General features: G+C 30.4%; 1 protein-coding gene across 1 annotated transcript in view; it reads left to right on the top strand.

The window, feature by feature from the left end:
• The window catches only part of LOC108759997 (ATP-binding cassette sub-family G member 4-like), a 25257-nt gene extending 9877 nt beyond the window's left edge, over positions 1 to 15380 (top strand). The window contains exons 4-11 of the mRNA XM_018505756.1: positions 4836 to 5046; positions 5631 to 5720; positions 11170 to 11315; positions 11409 to 11577; positions 11835 to 11935; positions 12038 to 12193; positions 13571 to 13689; positions 14782 to 15380. Coding sequence (XP_018361258.1) covers positions 4836 to 5046; positions 5631 to 5720; positions 11170 to 11315; positions 11409 to 11577; positions 11835 to 11935; positions 12038 to 12193; positions 13571 to 13689; positions 14782 to 15007 — 1218 coding nt within the window. The 3' untranslated portion in view covers positions 15008 to 15380. The remainder of the gene's footprint in view (positions 1 to 4835; positions 5047 to 5630; positions 5721 to 11169; positions 11316 to 11408; positions 11578 to 11834; positions 11936 to 12037; positions 12194 to 13570; positions 13690 to 14781) is intronic.
• Positions 15381 to 16572: the final 1192 nt, after the last annotated feature.

Raw genomic sequence — 16572 nt, 5'->3', positions numbered from 1 at the left:
GTTTTACAAGCAGACTTTTGGAACGCCTATGGGTTCACCGCTTTCTCCGATTGTTGCTAACCTAGTTATGATGGATTTGGAGAATTGGGTGCTGAGTAATATTCAATATTATATACCATTCTATTATAGGTATGTAGACGACATCGTTCTTTGTTTACCGAATTCTAAAATTGATTCTATCCTTGAAGAATTCAATTCATTCCATCCAAGGTTACAATTCACCTTAGAAGTGGGTGGAAATTCTATTAATTTTTTGGACACAACTATAATTTAAAAAATAACTCATTAATATTTGATTGGTACCAAAAACCAACATTTTCGGGAAGAGTTTTGAATTTTTTGTCTCAGCATCCAATCTCGCAAAAGAAAGGCATAATTTTCAATCTAGTAGATAAAATTTTTTATATCTCACATCCACAATTTCACAAAAAGAATCTAGAATTGATTATTAGGATACTATTAGAAAACGACTATCCATTAAATTTTATATTCGATACTATCAATGAAAGAATAAAAACGTTAATAAATAAATTGAATTTTGGTGCAGCTAATAAAAAAAAACAAATAACAATTTAACTAAAGAACGCGTTAAATGGTTCTCCATACCATATTTGGAAGAGATATCGAATAAATTCAAGAATGCAATTAATGGTGTTTGCCATAGAGTTTCATTTTTTAGTTTGAACAGGTTTGAATCGCTTTATTAAAGTTTATAAAGATTCTTTAAACAATGAACTAAAAAGGAATGTGGTATACAAGATCAACTGTCGTAATTGCGATGCTTCCTATGTGGGACAAACTGGGAGGAAATTAAAAACCAGACTTTCTGAACACAAAAAACATATTCACAGTACTACATCCACTCATTCAGTAATTACAGAACATAGGTTGCAAAACGATCATGACTTTGATTGGCAAAACGTAGAAATTTTGGATATAGAAAGTTATTATAAGAAAAGGTTAATATCTGAGATGATGCATATTAATCGACAAACCAATGGGCTGAATTTACAACATGATACCATTGGTTTAAATCACGCGTACATTGAAATTCTCAATAAACTTTAAGGCCCGTTCGTAATACATTATACATTATATAAACTTGTTTGTCTTCAAATTGACCGCTATGTCACTTGTTTAGAAATCATTATTTAACTGACTGTCGTAATGACAAGACACATATTGTTCTCGCAGTTATATTTTTAAAATTGACGATAATTTATAAAATTTTAACAAATTACAAAATGTTTACGAAGAAAAGATTCATTATTCAGTGTAGAAGCGTCGACTGTGTGAGGTAAGATGAATATTAATTTTCAAATTATACATCCAAAAATTTAATCTCTCATATAATTTTAGCTTGAGTTCTCATTGCTACTCAGCTTTCTAACTTAGTGAGTATGTTGACTTGCCTCACAGCAGTAAACGGTTCAATATTTGAGAGGAAAAACGTTGGAGATATCATTTCGTCATGCAATACTCCAATTGTTACGTTAGGGTGAAAGATTGCTGATGAAGACTCAAACCATGAGTGGAAACGTTCAAAGTTAAGGTTTATACATTTAGTATTAAGATAAAATGGCGCTAACCGATAACCAGCGTCGACTCCTATCGCCTGTAATATACATTTTATGGTTTTATTAATTATTTTAATTAAAGGAGTTTGTAAAAACTTATCAGTTTTTATATTAATTTGTAATTCATCAAAGTAAATTATAATATAATATTTAAAGAGTGAAGCGCCATTTTCGGTCAAAGTTAGGTGTTAAATTAATATTGTATTTACATACAGGGTCTTCAAAAAATCTGGAAACGTTAAAATATCTCGAAAACGATCAACTCTAGTGAAAAATATATAAAAGCAAAGTTGTAGCACTTTAAAAAAATCTGCCTAACTGATGATAAAAGGTTGACCTTGGATGGAGTCTGCAAAGTCATATGAAGTCAAGTTTAATTTTTTAAACAGGACCCCCCCTCCCCCCCCTCTTTTTATTACATAGTCTTATAGTTTATTTCAAAAGCTTTTCAAAACACTATAATAAAATATTTTTGTATTAAGTACTTTTCGAGTTATAAGGCTTGAAAGTTACAGGAACGCCGGCATTAGCATTACGCAAGGTGTCCGATCGACGGCTAAAACCTCTTGAATATTGTTCAGAATCATATGATGGCGTTACTGTAACTTTCAAGTTTTATAACTCGAAAAGTACTTAATGAAAAAATATTTTATTATAGTGTTTTGGAAAGCTCTCGAGGTATGCTACAAGAATATGCAATGAAAAATAGGGAGTTCCATTTAAAAAATTCAACTTGACCTTTATATGACCTTGCAGACTCCACCCAAGATCAACCTCTTATCATCAGTTAGACAGATTTTTTGAAGTTCTTCAACTTTGCTTTTATATATTTTTCGCTAAAGTTGATCGTTTCCGAAATATTTTAGCGTTTCCAGATTTTTTGAAGACCCCGTATATGAATGTATGTATGTATTTTTTAAATAAATTAATTTATTTCAGAAATATGACTACGCGCTGATTATTTTCAGACTTCCAACACAATCAATCAAAAATATTAATAATCTCCCCAAATTTTAATAAGAAACATCTCAAAACTTCTTAAAAAAATTATTATCGCTATTTTTCTAATTGTTTTCTTTTTTTACCTTTTTCTTTTAAATAGAGGCTGCGGTCCACTTAGCGTTTCAAACGCTACAGAGCATTTGTAGCACTGATATGACTGGTCCATTTGATGCTTCAGAACGCTCCCAGCAACTCTGATTACGTCATCAATACGTCATCATTTTTGCTCCCACTTCGCTTCAACTGCCTCACCTCGGGAGGTGGGTTGGCTGGAGCGTTCACGTAGCAATTGTAGCATTCGAAATAGTAATGGACCAATCGGAGCGTAGCGTTTGGAGCGTAACGTTCAGAGCATTTGGAAAAAGCAAGTGGACCGCAGCCAGAATAGAGAAATTGTATATCCGGTGTCACATTTCTTTCCGGATATCTGACCGGTAAAACATTTTTCATGCACGAATACGTATAAATATGTATAAACATACATAAATATTCATATACATATATAACCATGTATGAAATATGTCCATACATGTTCATACATTCCTCTTTTTTTGTAAAAATACTTTTTAGTGTAAAAGAAATAATAATAGTGATGTAAAAACATAAAAAATAATTAAAGAGATAATTTTCACATTGTTCGTTTTAGACAAAAAACAAGTTTAGGAGAATGTAAAAAAAATATTCATACACAATTATACATAATTATATATATAATTATATACAAGTAAAATCAAAGTATAAAGATACCTATAAAAGCTAGTTGGTTATTTGTAATTAATTTATTCAATATACATTAAATTGTAGACGTTTCGATCGCCACACACACACAATTTGGATCTTTCTTAATACAAATATTTAATACTTAAGAAAAGTATTTGTCATATAAGTAACATGAACATCATAAGTTAAAAAAATATATAAATGGATAAATGATGGTTTATTTGCTGTTGTTTCTGTTTTATGTCTTTATATATCCAAAAGCTCATTTATTTTAATTGCCAAATTAACTATTAATCTAATACAATTTTATTATATATTAAATTCTTATTATCTTAAAAAGAATAATATCTCGTTGATTCTAAACTTACATGACAAACGCTTGGAATAAATGTAGTGACCTCATCCTATCCTACGCTCCAAATCATATGACAAACATACTTTAACTCGAGTGCCAACGTTTTGAATATAATAAGCAGACATAAGCGGACATTTAAATATAATAAAATGAATAAAAAATAGCTTTTATTGGAAAGGAGTATAACAAAATCTATAATTCAAGAATAAAAAATATTAAGTATTACAGTACATTCAAAAACATACATATTTGCACAAGATCTAAGATAATGAATCGACGGCTTTAGTTAAGTATTATTTTGATTCTCGGAAGTATGCTGCACGCGTTCCCGGGAGCCCCTCAGCAATGGCCTGGTCAGGATTTTAGCGGATGTGAGTCCTGCATACCATCGGGTGGATTCTTCCCCGAGGCCCAGAGATGCATTATGCATTTCCTCACCATAATAAAAAAAAAGTTTGTTTTGATAGACCAGTTATTAATGACCAACGTAATCTCGCAGAAATTGAACTAAGGGCGTCTGATTATGGATATTAAATTCAATATATGTGATCTGAATGACAGTTGGTTCAAAAATCTGAGTAAAGTTGAATAAAATTATGCATAATTGTGTATGAGTATTTTTCTAAATTTTTTTTTCTAAAACAAACAATGCGAAAATTATCCCTTTAATTATTTTTTGTTTTTACACATTACTATTATTATTTCTATTACACTAAAAAGTAATTTTACACAAGAAAGAGGAATGTATGAAGATGTATAGACATATTTTATATATGATTATACATGTTTATGAATATTTATATATGTATATTGATACATATTTATACATATTCATGCATGCAAAATTTTTTACCGGGATATCCAGTGTCCGGCAATTTTACGATCCGGTACATTTCTAATTAATATAAACTGATGTTTATTATTATATTTTGTAAATTAATAATTTTGCACAAATGTACAAAACATTCTAGTAATATAATATCGTAGCAATTTCAGCAAATCAGCTAACATTATTTGAAGTCATTTTAATATATCAAAATGACGACAAATAATTCGTCAACTCGTTTACTGGAATGTTGCAATGTTGCTAAAATGTTATAATGCACTGTTTTGTAATAACGTTCAATTTTAATGCTCTTAATGTAATGTATAATTCGGAATGTATAATTTGTGTTGAATAGCTCGTTAACATGCTGCATGATATGTCGAGAGCAAATTCCACTGTGATTTGTGCAATACATCAACCCAGTAGTCAAATAATTTCGCTCTTCGATGACATTATGGTACTGAGTCAAGGCAGAAGTATGTACTGCGGTCCAAAGAGTGAGATTTTAAAGACGTACAACATTGCCGGGTTCACGTGTCCCAGCTTCTATAACATAGCCGAATTTGGTAATGTTGACTCTGTCGATCCGTCTTGATTACATTTAAAGGAAAAGACAGGAGAATTTGGAAAAGAGTATTGACATAGAATACCAGTAGAGCTATACGCATTTTTCTCATATATTTTTTATATGTTTAAAATTGGTTTCTTCTTTTATTATTCTTGTAGGATAAATTTTATAAATTTATTTTTAAAATATCTTTTGTAAATTTTGAAAAATAGCAGACTATTATTTTTTTTATTTAATATTTAATATTTGAATAAGAATCAAAATAAGAAATATGAATATCTATATTTATCTGTAACAATATTATTATTTTAATAATATTTTTTTAACTTATGTAAATCCTTGAAGAAGACGTACTCTTAAGACAAAATTTATAAAAATTTATATATGTATGCCATAATATATATGCGTTATTTATAAATCTATTCAGTCGTATTTAGATCATGATAAGTACATTTTAAAATAGTTGCCAAAATTTTTTAATTATTAAATTATTTTTAAAATTATTTTAGAAATTAAAATAATTTATAAACATGTTATAAATAAAAAATAATCAATATTAATTGTGTTTTTCTCTAATTGCAGTGCTCGAGGTAATAACCGAGCAAAGAGGTGGTGACTTGGAGAATTTATACAAAATTTGTCGTGATGAATGTGAAAACTTCAAATTACGTAGTAAATATAATAAAAATAGTAAATGTCTCGATTATTTTTTCAATCCATAATAATTTATTAATAATCACTTTAGTAATTTATACTAATTTATTAATATTTTTATCATGCTCTCTTCATGATAATTAAATAAAAGCGATTTTATGTATTGAATAACATTCTTTACAGAAATTAAAATTCTTAGAAATATTGAATCAGCTAGACATACAGTACTGTCTTTGTATGACATAACATTAATGTTATTCAATAAAAAATACAAACAAGATAATTTATAGATACAAAATTGTGAGAAAGGATCCCGCACAAACCTTATGGAAATTGAATTTCGATCAAATTGCTTGAAAATTTGATATGTTATAGATCTTGTCGTCCTGATAAAAAGTCTCCACAGGTACGACCTGTAATGAACCGTTTGAACTCCACGAGGCGTCACTTTTTTAAATAGATTAATATTATATTACAATTTCTTATTTTCAACGTGTACGGTGCATTTCTACGTCATTATTTACACTTTCTATATATATTTTTAAGTAAAAAGTTATAAGGATAATATTCACCTGATTGTTTCTCATAAATCGGGTTGCTTTTGATTATTGTGAATCCTTTTGCCTCTCACAAATTGGGGTGTTTGATTATTGTGAGCTTTGTTTACAAGATTCAATAAAAAAACGAATTTTAATTATTAAAAAAATATAATTTTCTTACAAGAAATATTTAACTGATAAGAACTAATAGTATGAGTAGTTATGAAAACAACTATTGTGAAAAGTAGCTCTAAAAATGGTTTGTAAAAGTAGTTACGCAACAGGGCCGTGCAAAGAATTTTTGGTGCCTTACTGCAAAGATAAATGTAGGGCCTTAGCTTTTCATAAAGTTCGTATTAAAAAAGCTTTGAATTATTTAGAAAATATAAGAAAACAGAATAATTAAAATTATATTTATTTATTGTATTATATTATTATATATATGTATGTTATATAGAATAATATTGTGTATATATATAAATATATATATATATAATTCTACGTTATATATTAACATAATTCGATGCTATATGTTAAGAAGATCCTAAAGTGAAGCCCAAACTTCGACGAAGTCACCAAAGGTCGCTGTTTTTCCAACGCATCGACATGTCTTTATATACTACCAATATTTCACGCAACCTATGATACACACAATCGCACGTTCGTATCAATCTTCATATAAAAAATTCGTCGCGATAAAACGTCTAAGTCTAATTTCAAGAACTCGACGTTATTTGTTCGTGCAAACTACGTGTTTGTGGATTACTATTTTGTAAGTACAAGTTGCAAAACTTTCATATCAAACAAATGTTGTCACGACTTGACAGCCTGAGTTACGCCATGTTACTCTAAGACCTAAGAAATGGTAAAAAATATATTAATTTCAAAATTTTTGATCGTTCTCGGCATAAACTCCACCTCACAAACACGTATTAATGCATATACTTTAATTCTGGAAATGGATTTTCGAATCTACGAAAAAGAAAAAAGTACTTATTATATAAAAATTATATGATTTAGTCGGTAATACAAACGGTTTTAGGATTCCCTTAATAACTCAGTTTGTTTTTCATTTTTTCCATCGATTAGATTCGGACATTGCGAGTTGAAGTAGAAAGTTTCGCGGGCTGAATGCAACCCACGAGTTACTTATAGTTGTGTATCATTATCATAAAAAAATACATAAAAGCCGCTTGGTTAAATAAATAATAGCATCATCGATATATAATTTTACATTAAATTTGAGATATAAAGATTTAATTAAATTTAAACTATTACTTCTTTGAAGTGTAAATGAAATATAAATGAATATATCATCCGCATGTGCAAATTAAATTGGATAGAGATTAATTTAAATAGAAATCATAGATAATTTATGTAAAGCCAAAGACATAATGCGAGGGAATAGCGATAGCTAACACGATTTCAACCTGTTAGAAATCGGATACATCGAAATATATAGTTTCTGATAGCCTAAAAGAATATTCTGCCGATAAGCGGGGAATTCCTCTTACAATTAGCATTTTCTCTAAGCAAAAAATCTTACATGAATCAGGCGCGTATCTATAATACATATTCATATATCAATTATATATCAATTAGCTGCATACAAGCCGGATGTTCTACATCCGGCTTGTATGCAGCTAATCTTTGTGCGTGTCCCGAGATCGTTCTTGAACTCCTGCGACCTATTATGTAATTCCTTTCAGAGCTATTCTTTAAATTAGTTGTTTTCATAACAGTAGGGGGGGGGGGGGGGGGGGGGGTACACAGCATGCACTGCATCAGGGCCCTCAGTGCTAAGGGGCCCCGAAATTTTAAACATAATGCGAGGGAAATAGCGATAGTTATAGAAATGACAATTTCACCCAAAATAAAATATTCTGTCTTTTAGCGATTCCGTGTTAATATCAGAGGATTTATATACGACCTCAGGAAGATACTCTACAAAGTAAAGGAATTTCGTATAATTACAAAGTGCTACATTTAAAATTCTCTTATTGCTAGAAGAATGTTTTGCATGTATAACTGTCATGCACGCATATGGTAGCACGCAAATGACAAACATCTTCTAACAAATAAGTGTGCCGCTAGTATCTTGTATATCCTTTTATTTTAAAATAAAATATTCGAATTATAATAGAATTTTCTGTAGAGGAATCTCTTTTTAATCATAGTTTATGTATCCTTATTTCGATATATGAATATGTGTTATAGATACACGCGCCTGATTCATGTAAGATTTTTTGCTTAGAGAAAATGCTAATTGTAAGAGGAATATTTTGACTGGCGCACGGTCTACTCCAAAGAGTAAAGAGAAACGGGAGAGAACATTTGGTTCTAAGCAAGCGGACGGAAGTGGTTATATATAGGGTAGAGTTTTGACCTATAGCAAAAAGGAGTTTTGACTTAGGTATAGCAAAAAATGTCAAAAGGGCCACTTTTGACATTTTTTGCTATAAAATAAAGAATATTTAACTCACACAGATCGTGTTGATATTTTTCGAAACTAGAGTTCTTTGACTATAAAATACATGCAAGAAAGTATGCATATGTACCCTTCATTACAAAGATATCGTAAATTTTACAGAGGAAGTCATTCGGCACTTCTTACCCAATATGTGGGGCAAGAAGTTCCACATAATGGGGTAAAAAGTATCAATACTAATATATTACGTTTGAACTATTTTCAGAGATAAAAATAGGTATATACTAGAGAGTTTTTTATTATAAGGTGGGTTTTTATTATTAAGAGGGTTTTGGTAACAAAATTATAATAGAAATATTTCAGTTTTAACAGAAAATTAAATTATTAATGTTTTCTTAACCTAAGACAAACTTTGAAAAGAAGAAACAAAACTAGCACTATATCGTGCTTGAAAACAAATAAGAATAGTCTTTCCTCTAACATTTAATTTGTTAAGTCATTTTGACCTTAATAAAAAATTAAATCAGTAATGGATGATTATAACGAATTTGAAAAAATATTTGTTATAAAAAGATAATTAAGCGATAAAATCATTCGTCATCATTATTACAGTAATATAGACGCGTCGAATAAGTCTAATTTCATCGAAATCGGAGATGAAAATTGCATTCTGAATAATTTATCTGTCTCTCTGCGTAACGAACACCACTAATGCTAATTCTATACGATGAGTCGATAATCGAAAGTAATCGGTAACGTTTCGTACTGTTGGCTATTGGTCAACTTCACTGATAAGATTATCGACTTAGAATTATCGACTTGTTATAGAATCAACATTAACGAATACAGAGCAACCATGGCACTTTTACCCCAACAACCATGGCACTTTTTACCCCAACAAGTCACGTAAACTTTGCGGCATTGTTATTAAAAAACTATAATAGAAATAACAATTCTAATAATCACACTGTTAAAACAATAGAATAAGATTAATAAATACACTTATTTAATCTATCTAGGTGCAAAAATGATCCCTTCAAACCAAAATAACTACGGTGCTAATATCTTACTTTTGGCTCTCAAACACTTGGGCACATCCGTGCAAGTTTCCTGACGGTTATTAGGCAGTAACGAACTGTGTGACATAAGATTCTCACTCTTAGTTGACGAACTGTGTGGCGGAATTTTCTAGTGAATGCCTTATTACCGAGATACAAGGGGTGGACCTTTTTCCCCGGGGACCTTTACTCCCCGGTCTACCCTACTAGTATAAAAAGTGGACCCTTAAGATGGCTGCCATGACGTATATCTATCCGCGGATTTAGCTACTCCCACTATTAATACATTCCTTCCTGTTTCTCTTTACTCTTTGAGTATACATTAATATACATACGACGAAGTATAACTTCCAAAATCTAAAATTTTCATTATTACTGATAATACTAACCGATGAAAGGTTATCCCATAATTTTGAGCTGAAGTTGTTATACTACACGCCCAGCAATGCGCCATAATGCTCTTTACAATATTTATTAATAATGAACTGTTTTGTTGCTCAAGATCTTTTTCCTGTTAAAATTGTCGTATAAACGTCAAAAAAAGTGGACGCTTAAGATGGCTGCCAAGACGTACATCCGTCCGCGGATTTAGCTACCCCCACTATTGATACATTCCCTCCTGTTTCTCTTTACTCTTTAGTCTACTCAATATAAACAAAGCGCGCAGCGGTTCTTAATCGTGCCAAAAATTTCACGCCCTAGACGTGAAGCAACACAGCGTTGACTTAGATCTTAAAAATAAAATTATCAACTTCTATATTCTTATAGCTTTTTTGTGAGAAACAATTTAATCAATATTATCCTTAAAATTTTTTTACTTAAAAATATACACCGAAAGAGCAAACAATAATGTAGAAATGCACCATACTTATTGAAAATAAAATATTGTAGTATTAGCCCGTTTTGAAAAATAATGCCTCGTACACTGAGAAAAAAATGCCCTTACAGCGCAGAAAGATTGCAGAAATGATTTCACTGTAACATTGCAGAATAATTTCACTGTAACATTGCAATATTGCATGATGGTTGCGAAACGTTGCTAAATCATTGTTGCAAGATTCCAACAATGTTAAAATGTCCGCTTTTTGTAATATTGTAACAAAACGTTCCAGCAATATTACAATGTAATGTATTTGGATAAATTTTTTACGGAGACTAAAATGAAAACTATTTTCTGTACATATTTATGTTAATGGCAGCCCGTAATATAGACTTTAATTGAATCAACAGCATTTTTTTCTCAATGTAGAGGTCAAACGATTCATTACAGAAGGTCGTGCCCGTGGAGATTGTTTATTAGGACGACAAGATCTACAACATATCAAATTTTCAGGCAATTCGACCGAAATTCAATTTCCATAAGATTTGTGAGGGGTCCTTTTTCAATAACTGTTAAAATAACTCTTAATAATTTTTATAATAACTGATTGACATTTTTATAGAATTTAATTCATCAATTAATCCCAAGCAAAAATGTGAAACAAATGACACAAGTACACTAATAAACAACGTAATACAAGAAAAGTCGACATGGCAACAACAAAAAATTTTATTTTTACGAGCTCTAATCTGCATAAAGCGAGATACAGTGAGTAGAAACTTTAAAAAATAATATTTAAAAAATAATCTTTTAATTTGATAGAAAAATTAAAACGCTGTTGTTTTTTAATTAATTTTTCAGGTCTTGACAAAAGTAAGATTTATGACACACATTGGTGTCGCGCTGCTATTAGGGATAGTTTTCTATAATTTTGGTGACGATGCGGAAAAAGTGAACAGTAACATCGCTTGCTTGTTTTTCTTTGTGTTATTTTTATTCTTTATGAATGCCGAACGGACAATACAAACGTGTAAGTGATATAGTTTCTTCTTTTTTTATTTATAAACGTATTAAATTTATAAATATATTAATTATGTGATTTTATTGTCAAATAAATAAATTATATTGTAAATTATATATTACTATAATTTTTAGATAACTTTAAAAAATTGAAAAATCTCTGACAATATTCTCGACGTTTAACAATATTACCGCGTTTAAGATTATAATAAATGCGATTTATGAATTTCATAAATTGTGTCGTGATAAAAATGCATTTGATTGTAGTTCCCATAGAAGCGGAAGTATTTTTAAAAGAACATTTAAATAATTGGTATTCTTTGAGAGCCTATTATAGCGTAAAAATAATAACGGATCTCGTGATGCAAGTATGTTCAGTGCAGCATTATAACTTTGTTACTAACTATATCAGGTTAAATTAAATATGATTGTCGTTTTTAAATAAAAATAAAAAATCGTCTATTTTGTAGATACTTTGTACATCAGCCTTCGTATTTATATCATACTATATGACAGGACAACCAATGGAATATGATAGAATTCTAAAGACGTGGAGCATTTGTCTGTTGACTATGATGCTTGGACAAACGATCGGGATAATTGCAGGCACAGCATTTGGTTGTGAGGTATTTCAACGGCGTATCTTTTATTATTTTAAGTAGAAATTGGCCGAGAAATAATGTTCAATAAATAAGTGAAGAAAGCCATATCAACGCGGGTTTTGATGCCTAATATTATTTTTATGTAAATTTAATTTAACTTGTGATATACGCATTCTTACTTCGGTTTACGACTGTGTTTCAAGACCAACAAATAATCGACGCGCAGTTTGCTTGAACTAGAAATTGTGAAATTTACACTAAAATATTATTATACAAACACTAAAATCTTCTTTGATTAAATATGTCTCTTTCCCTTATTTGTATTACACTATTTTCATTAATATTAAAAAAACTACAAGAAAAAAGCTATAATAGTTTAATATATTACAATATATTATATAGGAAAGACGACTATAATCATATTATATACAGGGAATGGAAAGTCACTTTTTAAAAGTAACAAGTTACAGTTACTCGTTACCGAGTAGGAAAAGTAACAAATTACCGTTACTAGTTACCGATTTTTAAAACTCATTACAGTTACCGTTACTTGAGAAAGTAACCTTTCGTTACTTTTTTTTAAATCGACGACCGCCAATCACAGCGGACGGGCCTAGGGGCTTCTCTAATCTTAAGCGCTATGCACTGTAAAAAATTGCGTAAAATTACAACTATTATACTGGATAATTTTGAGATCCACTGTAATAGTTGTAAACATCCACACGTTTGTAAATTTACAATATGCAAATAAAAATACTTTCTTGGTTTGTAACTAAGCAGATTGTGGAAGTACAATTACAATGTATATGTGTAGCTACAAGAACGATAATATGACAATGCATTTCGCACTATATATTATTATACATTTAATAACAATACGCGAAAAATTTTTGTTATATTACGTAATATTACTAAAATTTGGATAATTACAGAAAATATTCAAAATATCCTGCTATTTACATAATTTTCAATGTAAAATAAGATATATTTACACACTAAAAATAAATTTACATAATTTTTATGGAATTACATAATTTCTGTAAAGTTGCATGATTTTTTATATTTGCAGGACTAATCATGTATCGTATCCAATCATATGCAAAGTAACGATAAAAGTAACTGTAAAATTTGTTACCGTTACCAAAAAAATGTAACTTTGTTACTGTTACAAATACCAAAGAAAAAATGTAACGCAGTTACTAGTAAAGTTACCAAAAAGTAACTTATAACTGTAACTTCGTTACAAGTAACGAGTTACTTCCATTCCCTGATTATTTATAAGAGTCATTTAGAATGGTAAATTTTCCAATTTCTTGATCAGCTTACGCCATTCAAATTTCAATTCGATTCTTTCTTACAGTTAGTATGAAAACATAGATGACTAAACGTAATTTCTTTCAGTTAGGTATGTTTTTAATATCGTCAATTCATATGCCATTACTGCTCTTCGCTGGATTTTTTACGAAAATAGGAGAAATGTCGCCGTACCTGCAGCCTTTAAGTGTTATAAGCTATTTCAGGTATAATTTTACTTTTATTATATATTTCGAGCGGTTGCAATCGATTGAGCACACTTAGAAGTTGATCGGTTCAGCTCTTATTGATTTTCCGATAACCTCGACGCAACTCTCCGGTTCGCGTAAAGCTCATTTTATATAAGACGCAGAACACGGGTCGCAAGTCGCAAAACTAAAAACTAACCTAAAGGCCATTCTCCATAAGACGCAGAACGCGGGTTGCAGGTCGCAAAACTAGAAACTAACCTAACGTATTTTAGTTATGATATGATTGTAGGACGCAGGACGCAGGACGCGAAAGTTGAAGTTGACCCAACTTTCTGCGTCCTGCGTTCTGCGTCCTACAATCATATCATAACTAAAATACGTTAGGTTAGTTTCTAGTTTTGCGACCTGCAACCCGCGTTCTGTGTCTTATGGAGAATGGCCTTTAACTCGTATTTTAATTACGATATAATTGTAGGACGCAGAACGCAGAACGCAGAAAGTTGGGTGAACTTCAATTTTCGCTTCCTACGTATTGCGGTCTGCGACCTATTACAATCTGAAATACGTTTCACTTGCGATCTGCTACCTGCGTTCTGGATCTTATGTGGAATGGGCTTAAAGTAGCCACGGCAGTGTCGCTGCGCGTAGCTTAGCGCCGAGGCACTACCATAGTGTCTTCAAATAATGCTGCGATTATTAATTAAAAACTTGTAGCATTTAATTTTATTATTAATTAGATATAATGTTTTTCGTCTTAATAATTTTTCTTTTTATTTAGGACAGCTATTTATCGAAAGTTGTCTTTACAAAAACATGCTTTTGTTGTACATTTCGCGCAATTAATGCCTTCCAAATCTATGACACTACGTTCATTGAGGCATCGCGTTTATTTTCATCGATCGTTTTCACATTTACGGCCGTAATCGAATGGACTAAATAAGCCTATAGAAATTGGAGAAACTCGCGTATTTCGCCCATGAACGCAAAAATAACCGAAAAAGTAACACGCAATAACAAAACAGGGTTGGAAGGCATTAATTGCGCGAACTGTACATCTATATAGTTTACTTAATTTTTTTAATTAAAAAAATTTACATTTTATTGCAGATATGCATTTGAAGGGATAATGCAGGCGGTCTATCTTGGCCGACCGAATCTGAAGTGCTCGGAAATTTACTGTCACTTTCGTTCACCAAGCAAGATTCTCTCAATGGCGGACATGCCAACAATACCATTTTATGCAATTCCGATAATACTTGGCTCTTGGATACTCTGTTTACACGCGCTCCACTATGTAATACTTCACTGGAAAATTTATTATGCAAAAAAATGACGAGTAAAATTAATATTCACCTCAAACTATAATACGTATATTCTCAAAAAATGTTCTCAAGATACCTCAAATAAAAATTACTCATTGAGCAAATTCTATCTGCAATAGTATATGCAGAATCTCAAGAGAAATAATGGGTTTAAGAATATAAACAGTTTTGTAAATTTTTATATCCCATACAGCACAGAAAGATTGTAGAAACATTGCAGAATAATTTTACTGAAACATTGCAATATTGCATGGTGATTGCGAAACATTACTGAATCATTGCTGCAAGATTCCAACAATGTTAAGATGTCCGCTTTTTGTTATATTGCAACGAAACGTTCCAGCAATATTGCAATGTAATTATGTATTTGGATAAATTTTTTACGAAGACTCTAAAATGAAAACTATTTTCTGTACACTATATCTTACTAATTTTAATTTTATAGTAATATGTGCTTTCAAAAAGCAATTTTTTGTGATAAAACCATAAAATATTCTAATAAATGTAGTATTAATTCTGAAGGATAAATTTATTCGTAAGGATAAAGCGTGTATGTGTGTGCCCCGAACTAACTACAAATATTATCCCATTAACATAATAATACATATTTTATATTCTGATTAAATGACATATTTATACTGTGATTTTTTAAAATTTCTATTTATAACGATTAACTCTTAGGTTCGTAGCCCTTTTTCTTTCATTCTTTTTTCATAATAATACAGTTACTTGGTCAATTAATCATGGATTAAGTTAATCGCAGTGGTTCTTTTTAATTCGAAGCCACTCTGGGTCAATTGAAATTAAATCGATTAAAATGTGATGGGTAAATCAATAAAATTTGGGCGCTGGTTTATTCCTGCGTTCATATTATCATCGATCACATAATTAATATTTCAATAAATCCTTTTCAGCAGCTTAATTGCTTATCGTCTTATCCGATAATGATGCATTGATTGTATTCAAAGTCGATATTATACAATCTTTTGATTTCATATTTAAAATAAATATAAAACTTAGTTAATGAAATAGTCGTCAAATAATAGATCAATAAATTTTTTATTTAAATATAAAATGGATTATATTAATTATTACATCATAAAAACGGCTGTTAAACTAAAAGACTGTACTACATAAATATTGTAAAAACTTATATTTTTATATTATTATTACCGTGACAATGAAAGAATTACAGTTTTGCAATGTTTGTGGAATATTACAGGCATATTACTGACCTTTTGCAAATTGTTAATTTATATTTCTGTAATATTTTTGCAATGCTACATTGCAATCTGCAATATTGCAACATTGCAGCAATATTGCGTCAATCTTTTGTGCTATATGGGATCTAACACTCAATAATAACCAGGGAATGAATGTAACCCGTTACTTGTAATGAAGTTACAGTTACAAGTTACTTTTTTGGTAACTTTACTGGTAACTGCATTACTTTTTTTCTTTGGTAACCGTAATAGTAACGAAGTTATATTTTTTTGATAACGGTAACGAATTTTACAGTTAGAGGAAAGTCGCCAATACTGACATAGGTCTTCTAAAGTGACACCCCCTTATTTCT

Source organism: Trachymyrmex cornetzi, unplaced genomic scaffold (assembly GCF_001594075.2).
Source record: "Trachymyrmex cornetzi isolate Tcor2-1 unplaced genomic scaffold, Tcor1.1 scaffold210, whole genome shotgun sequence".
NCBI lineage: Eukaryota > Metazoa > Arthropoda > Insecta > Hymenoptera > Formicidae > Trachymyrmex > Trachymyrmex cornetzi.
Note: the sequence above shows the minus strand (reverse complement) of the source record. Positions and strands in the feature narration are given on the sequence as shown.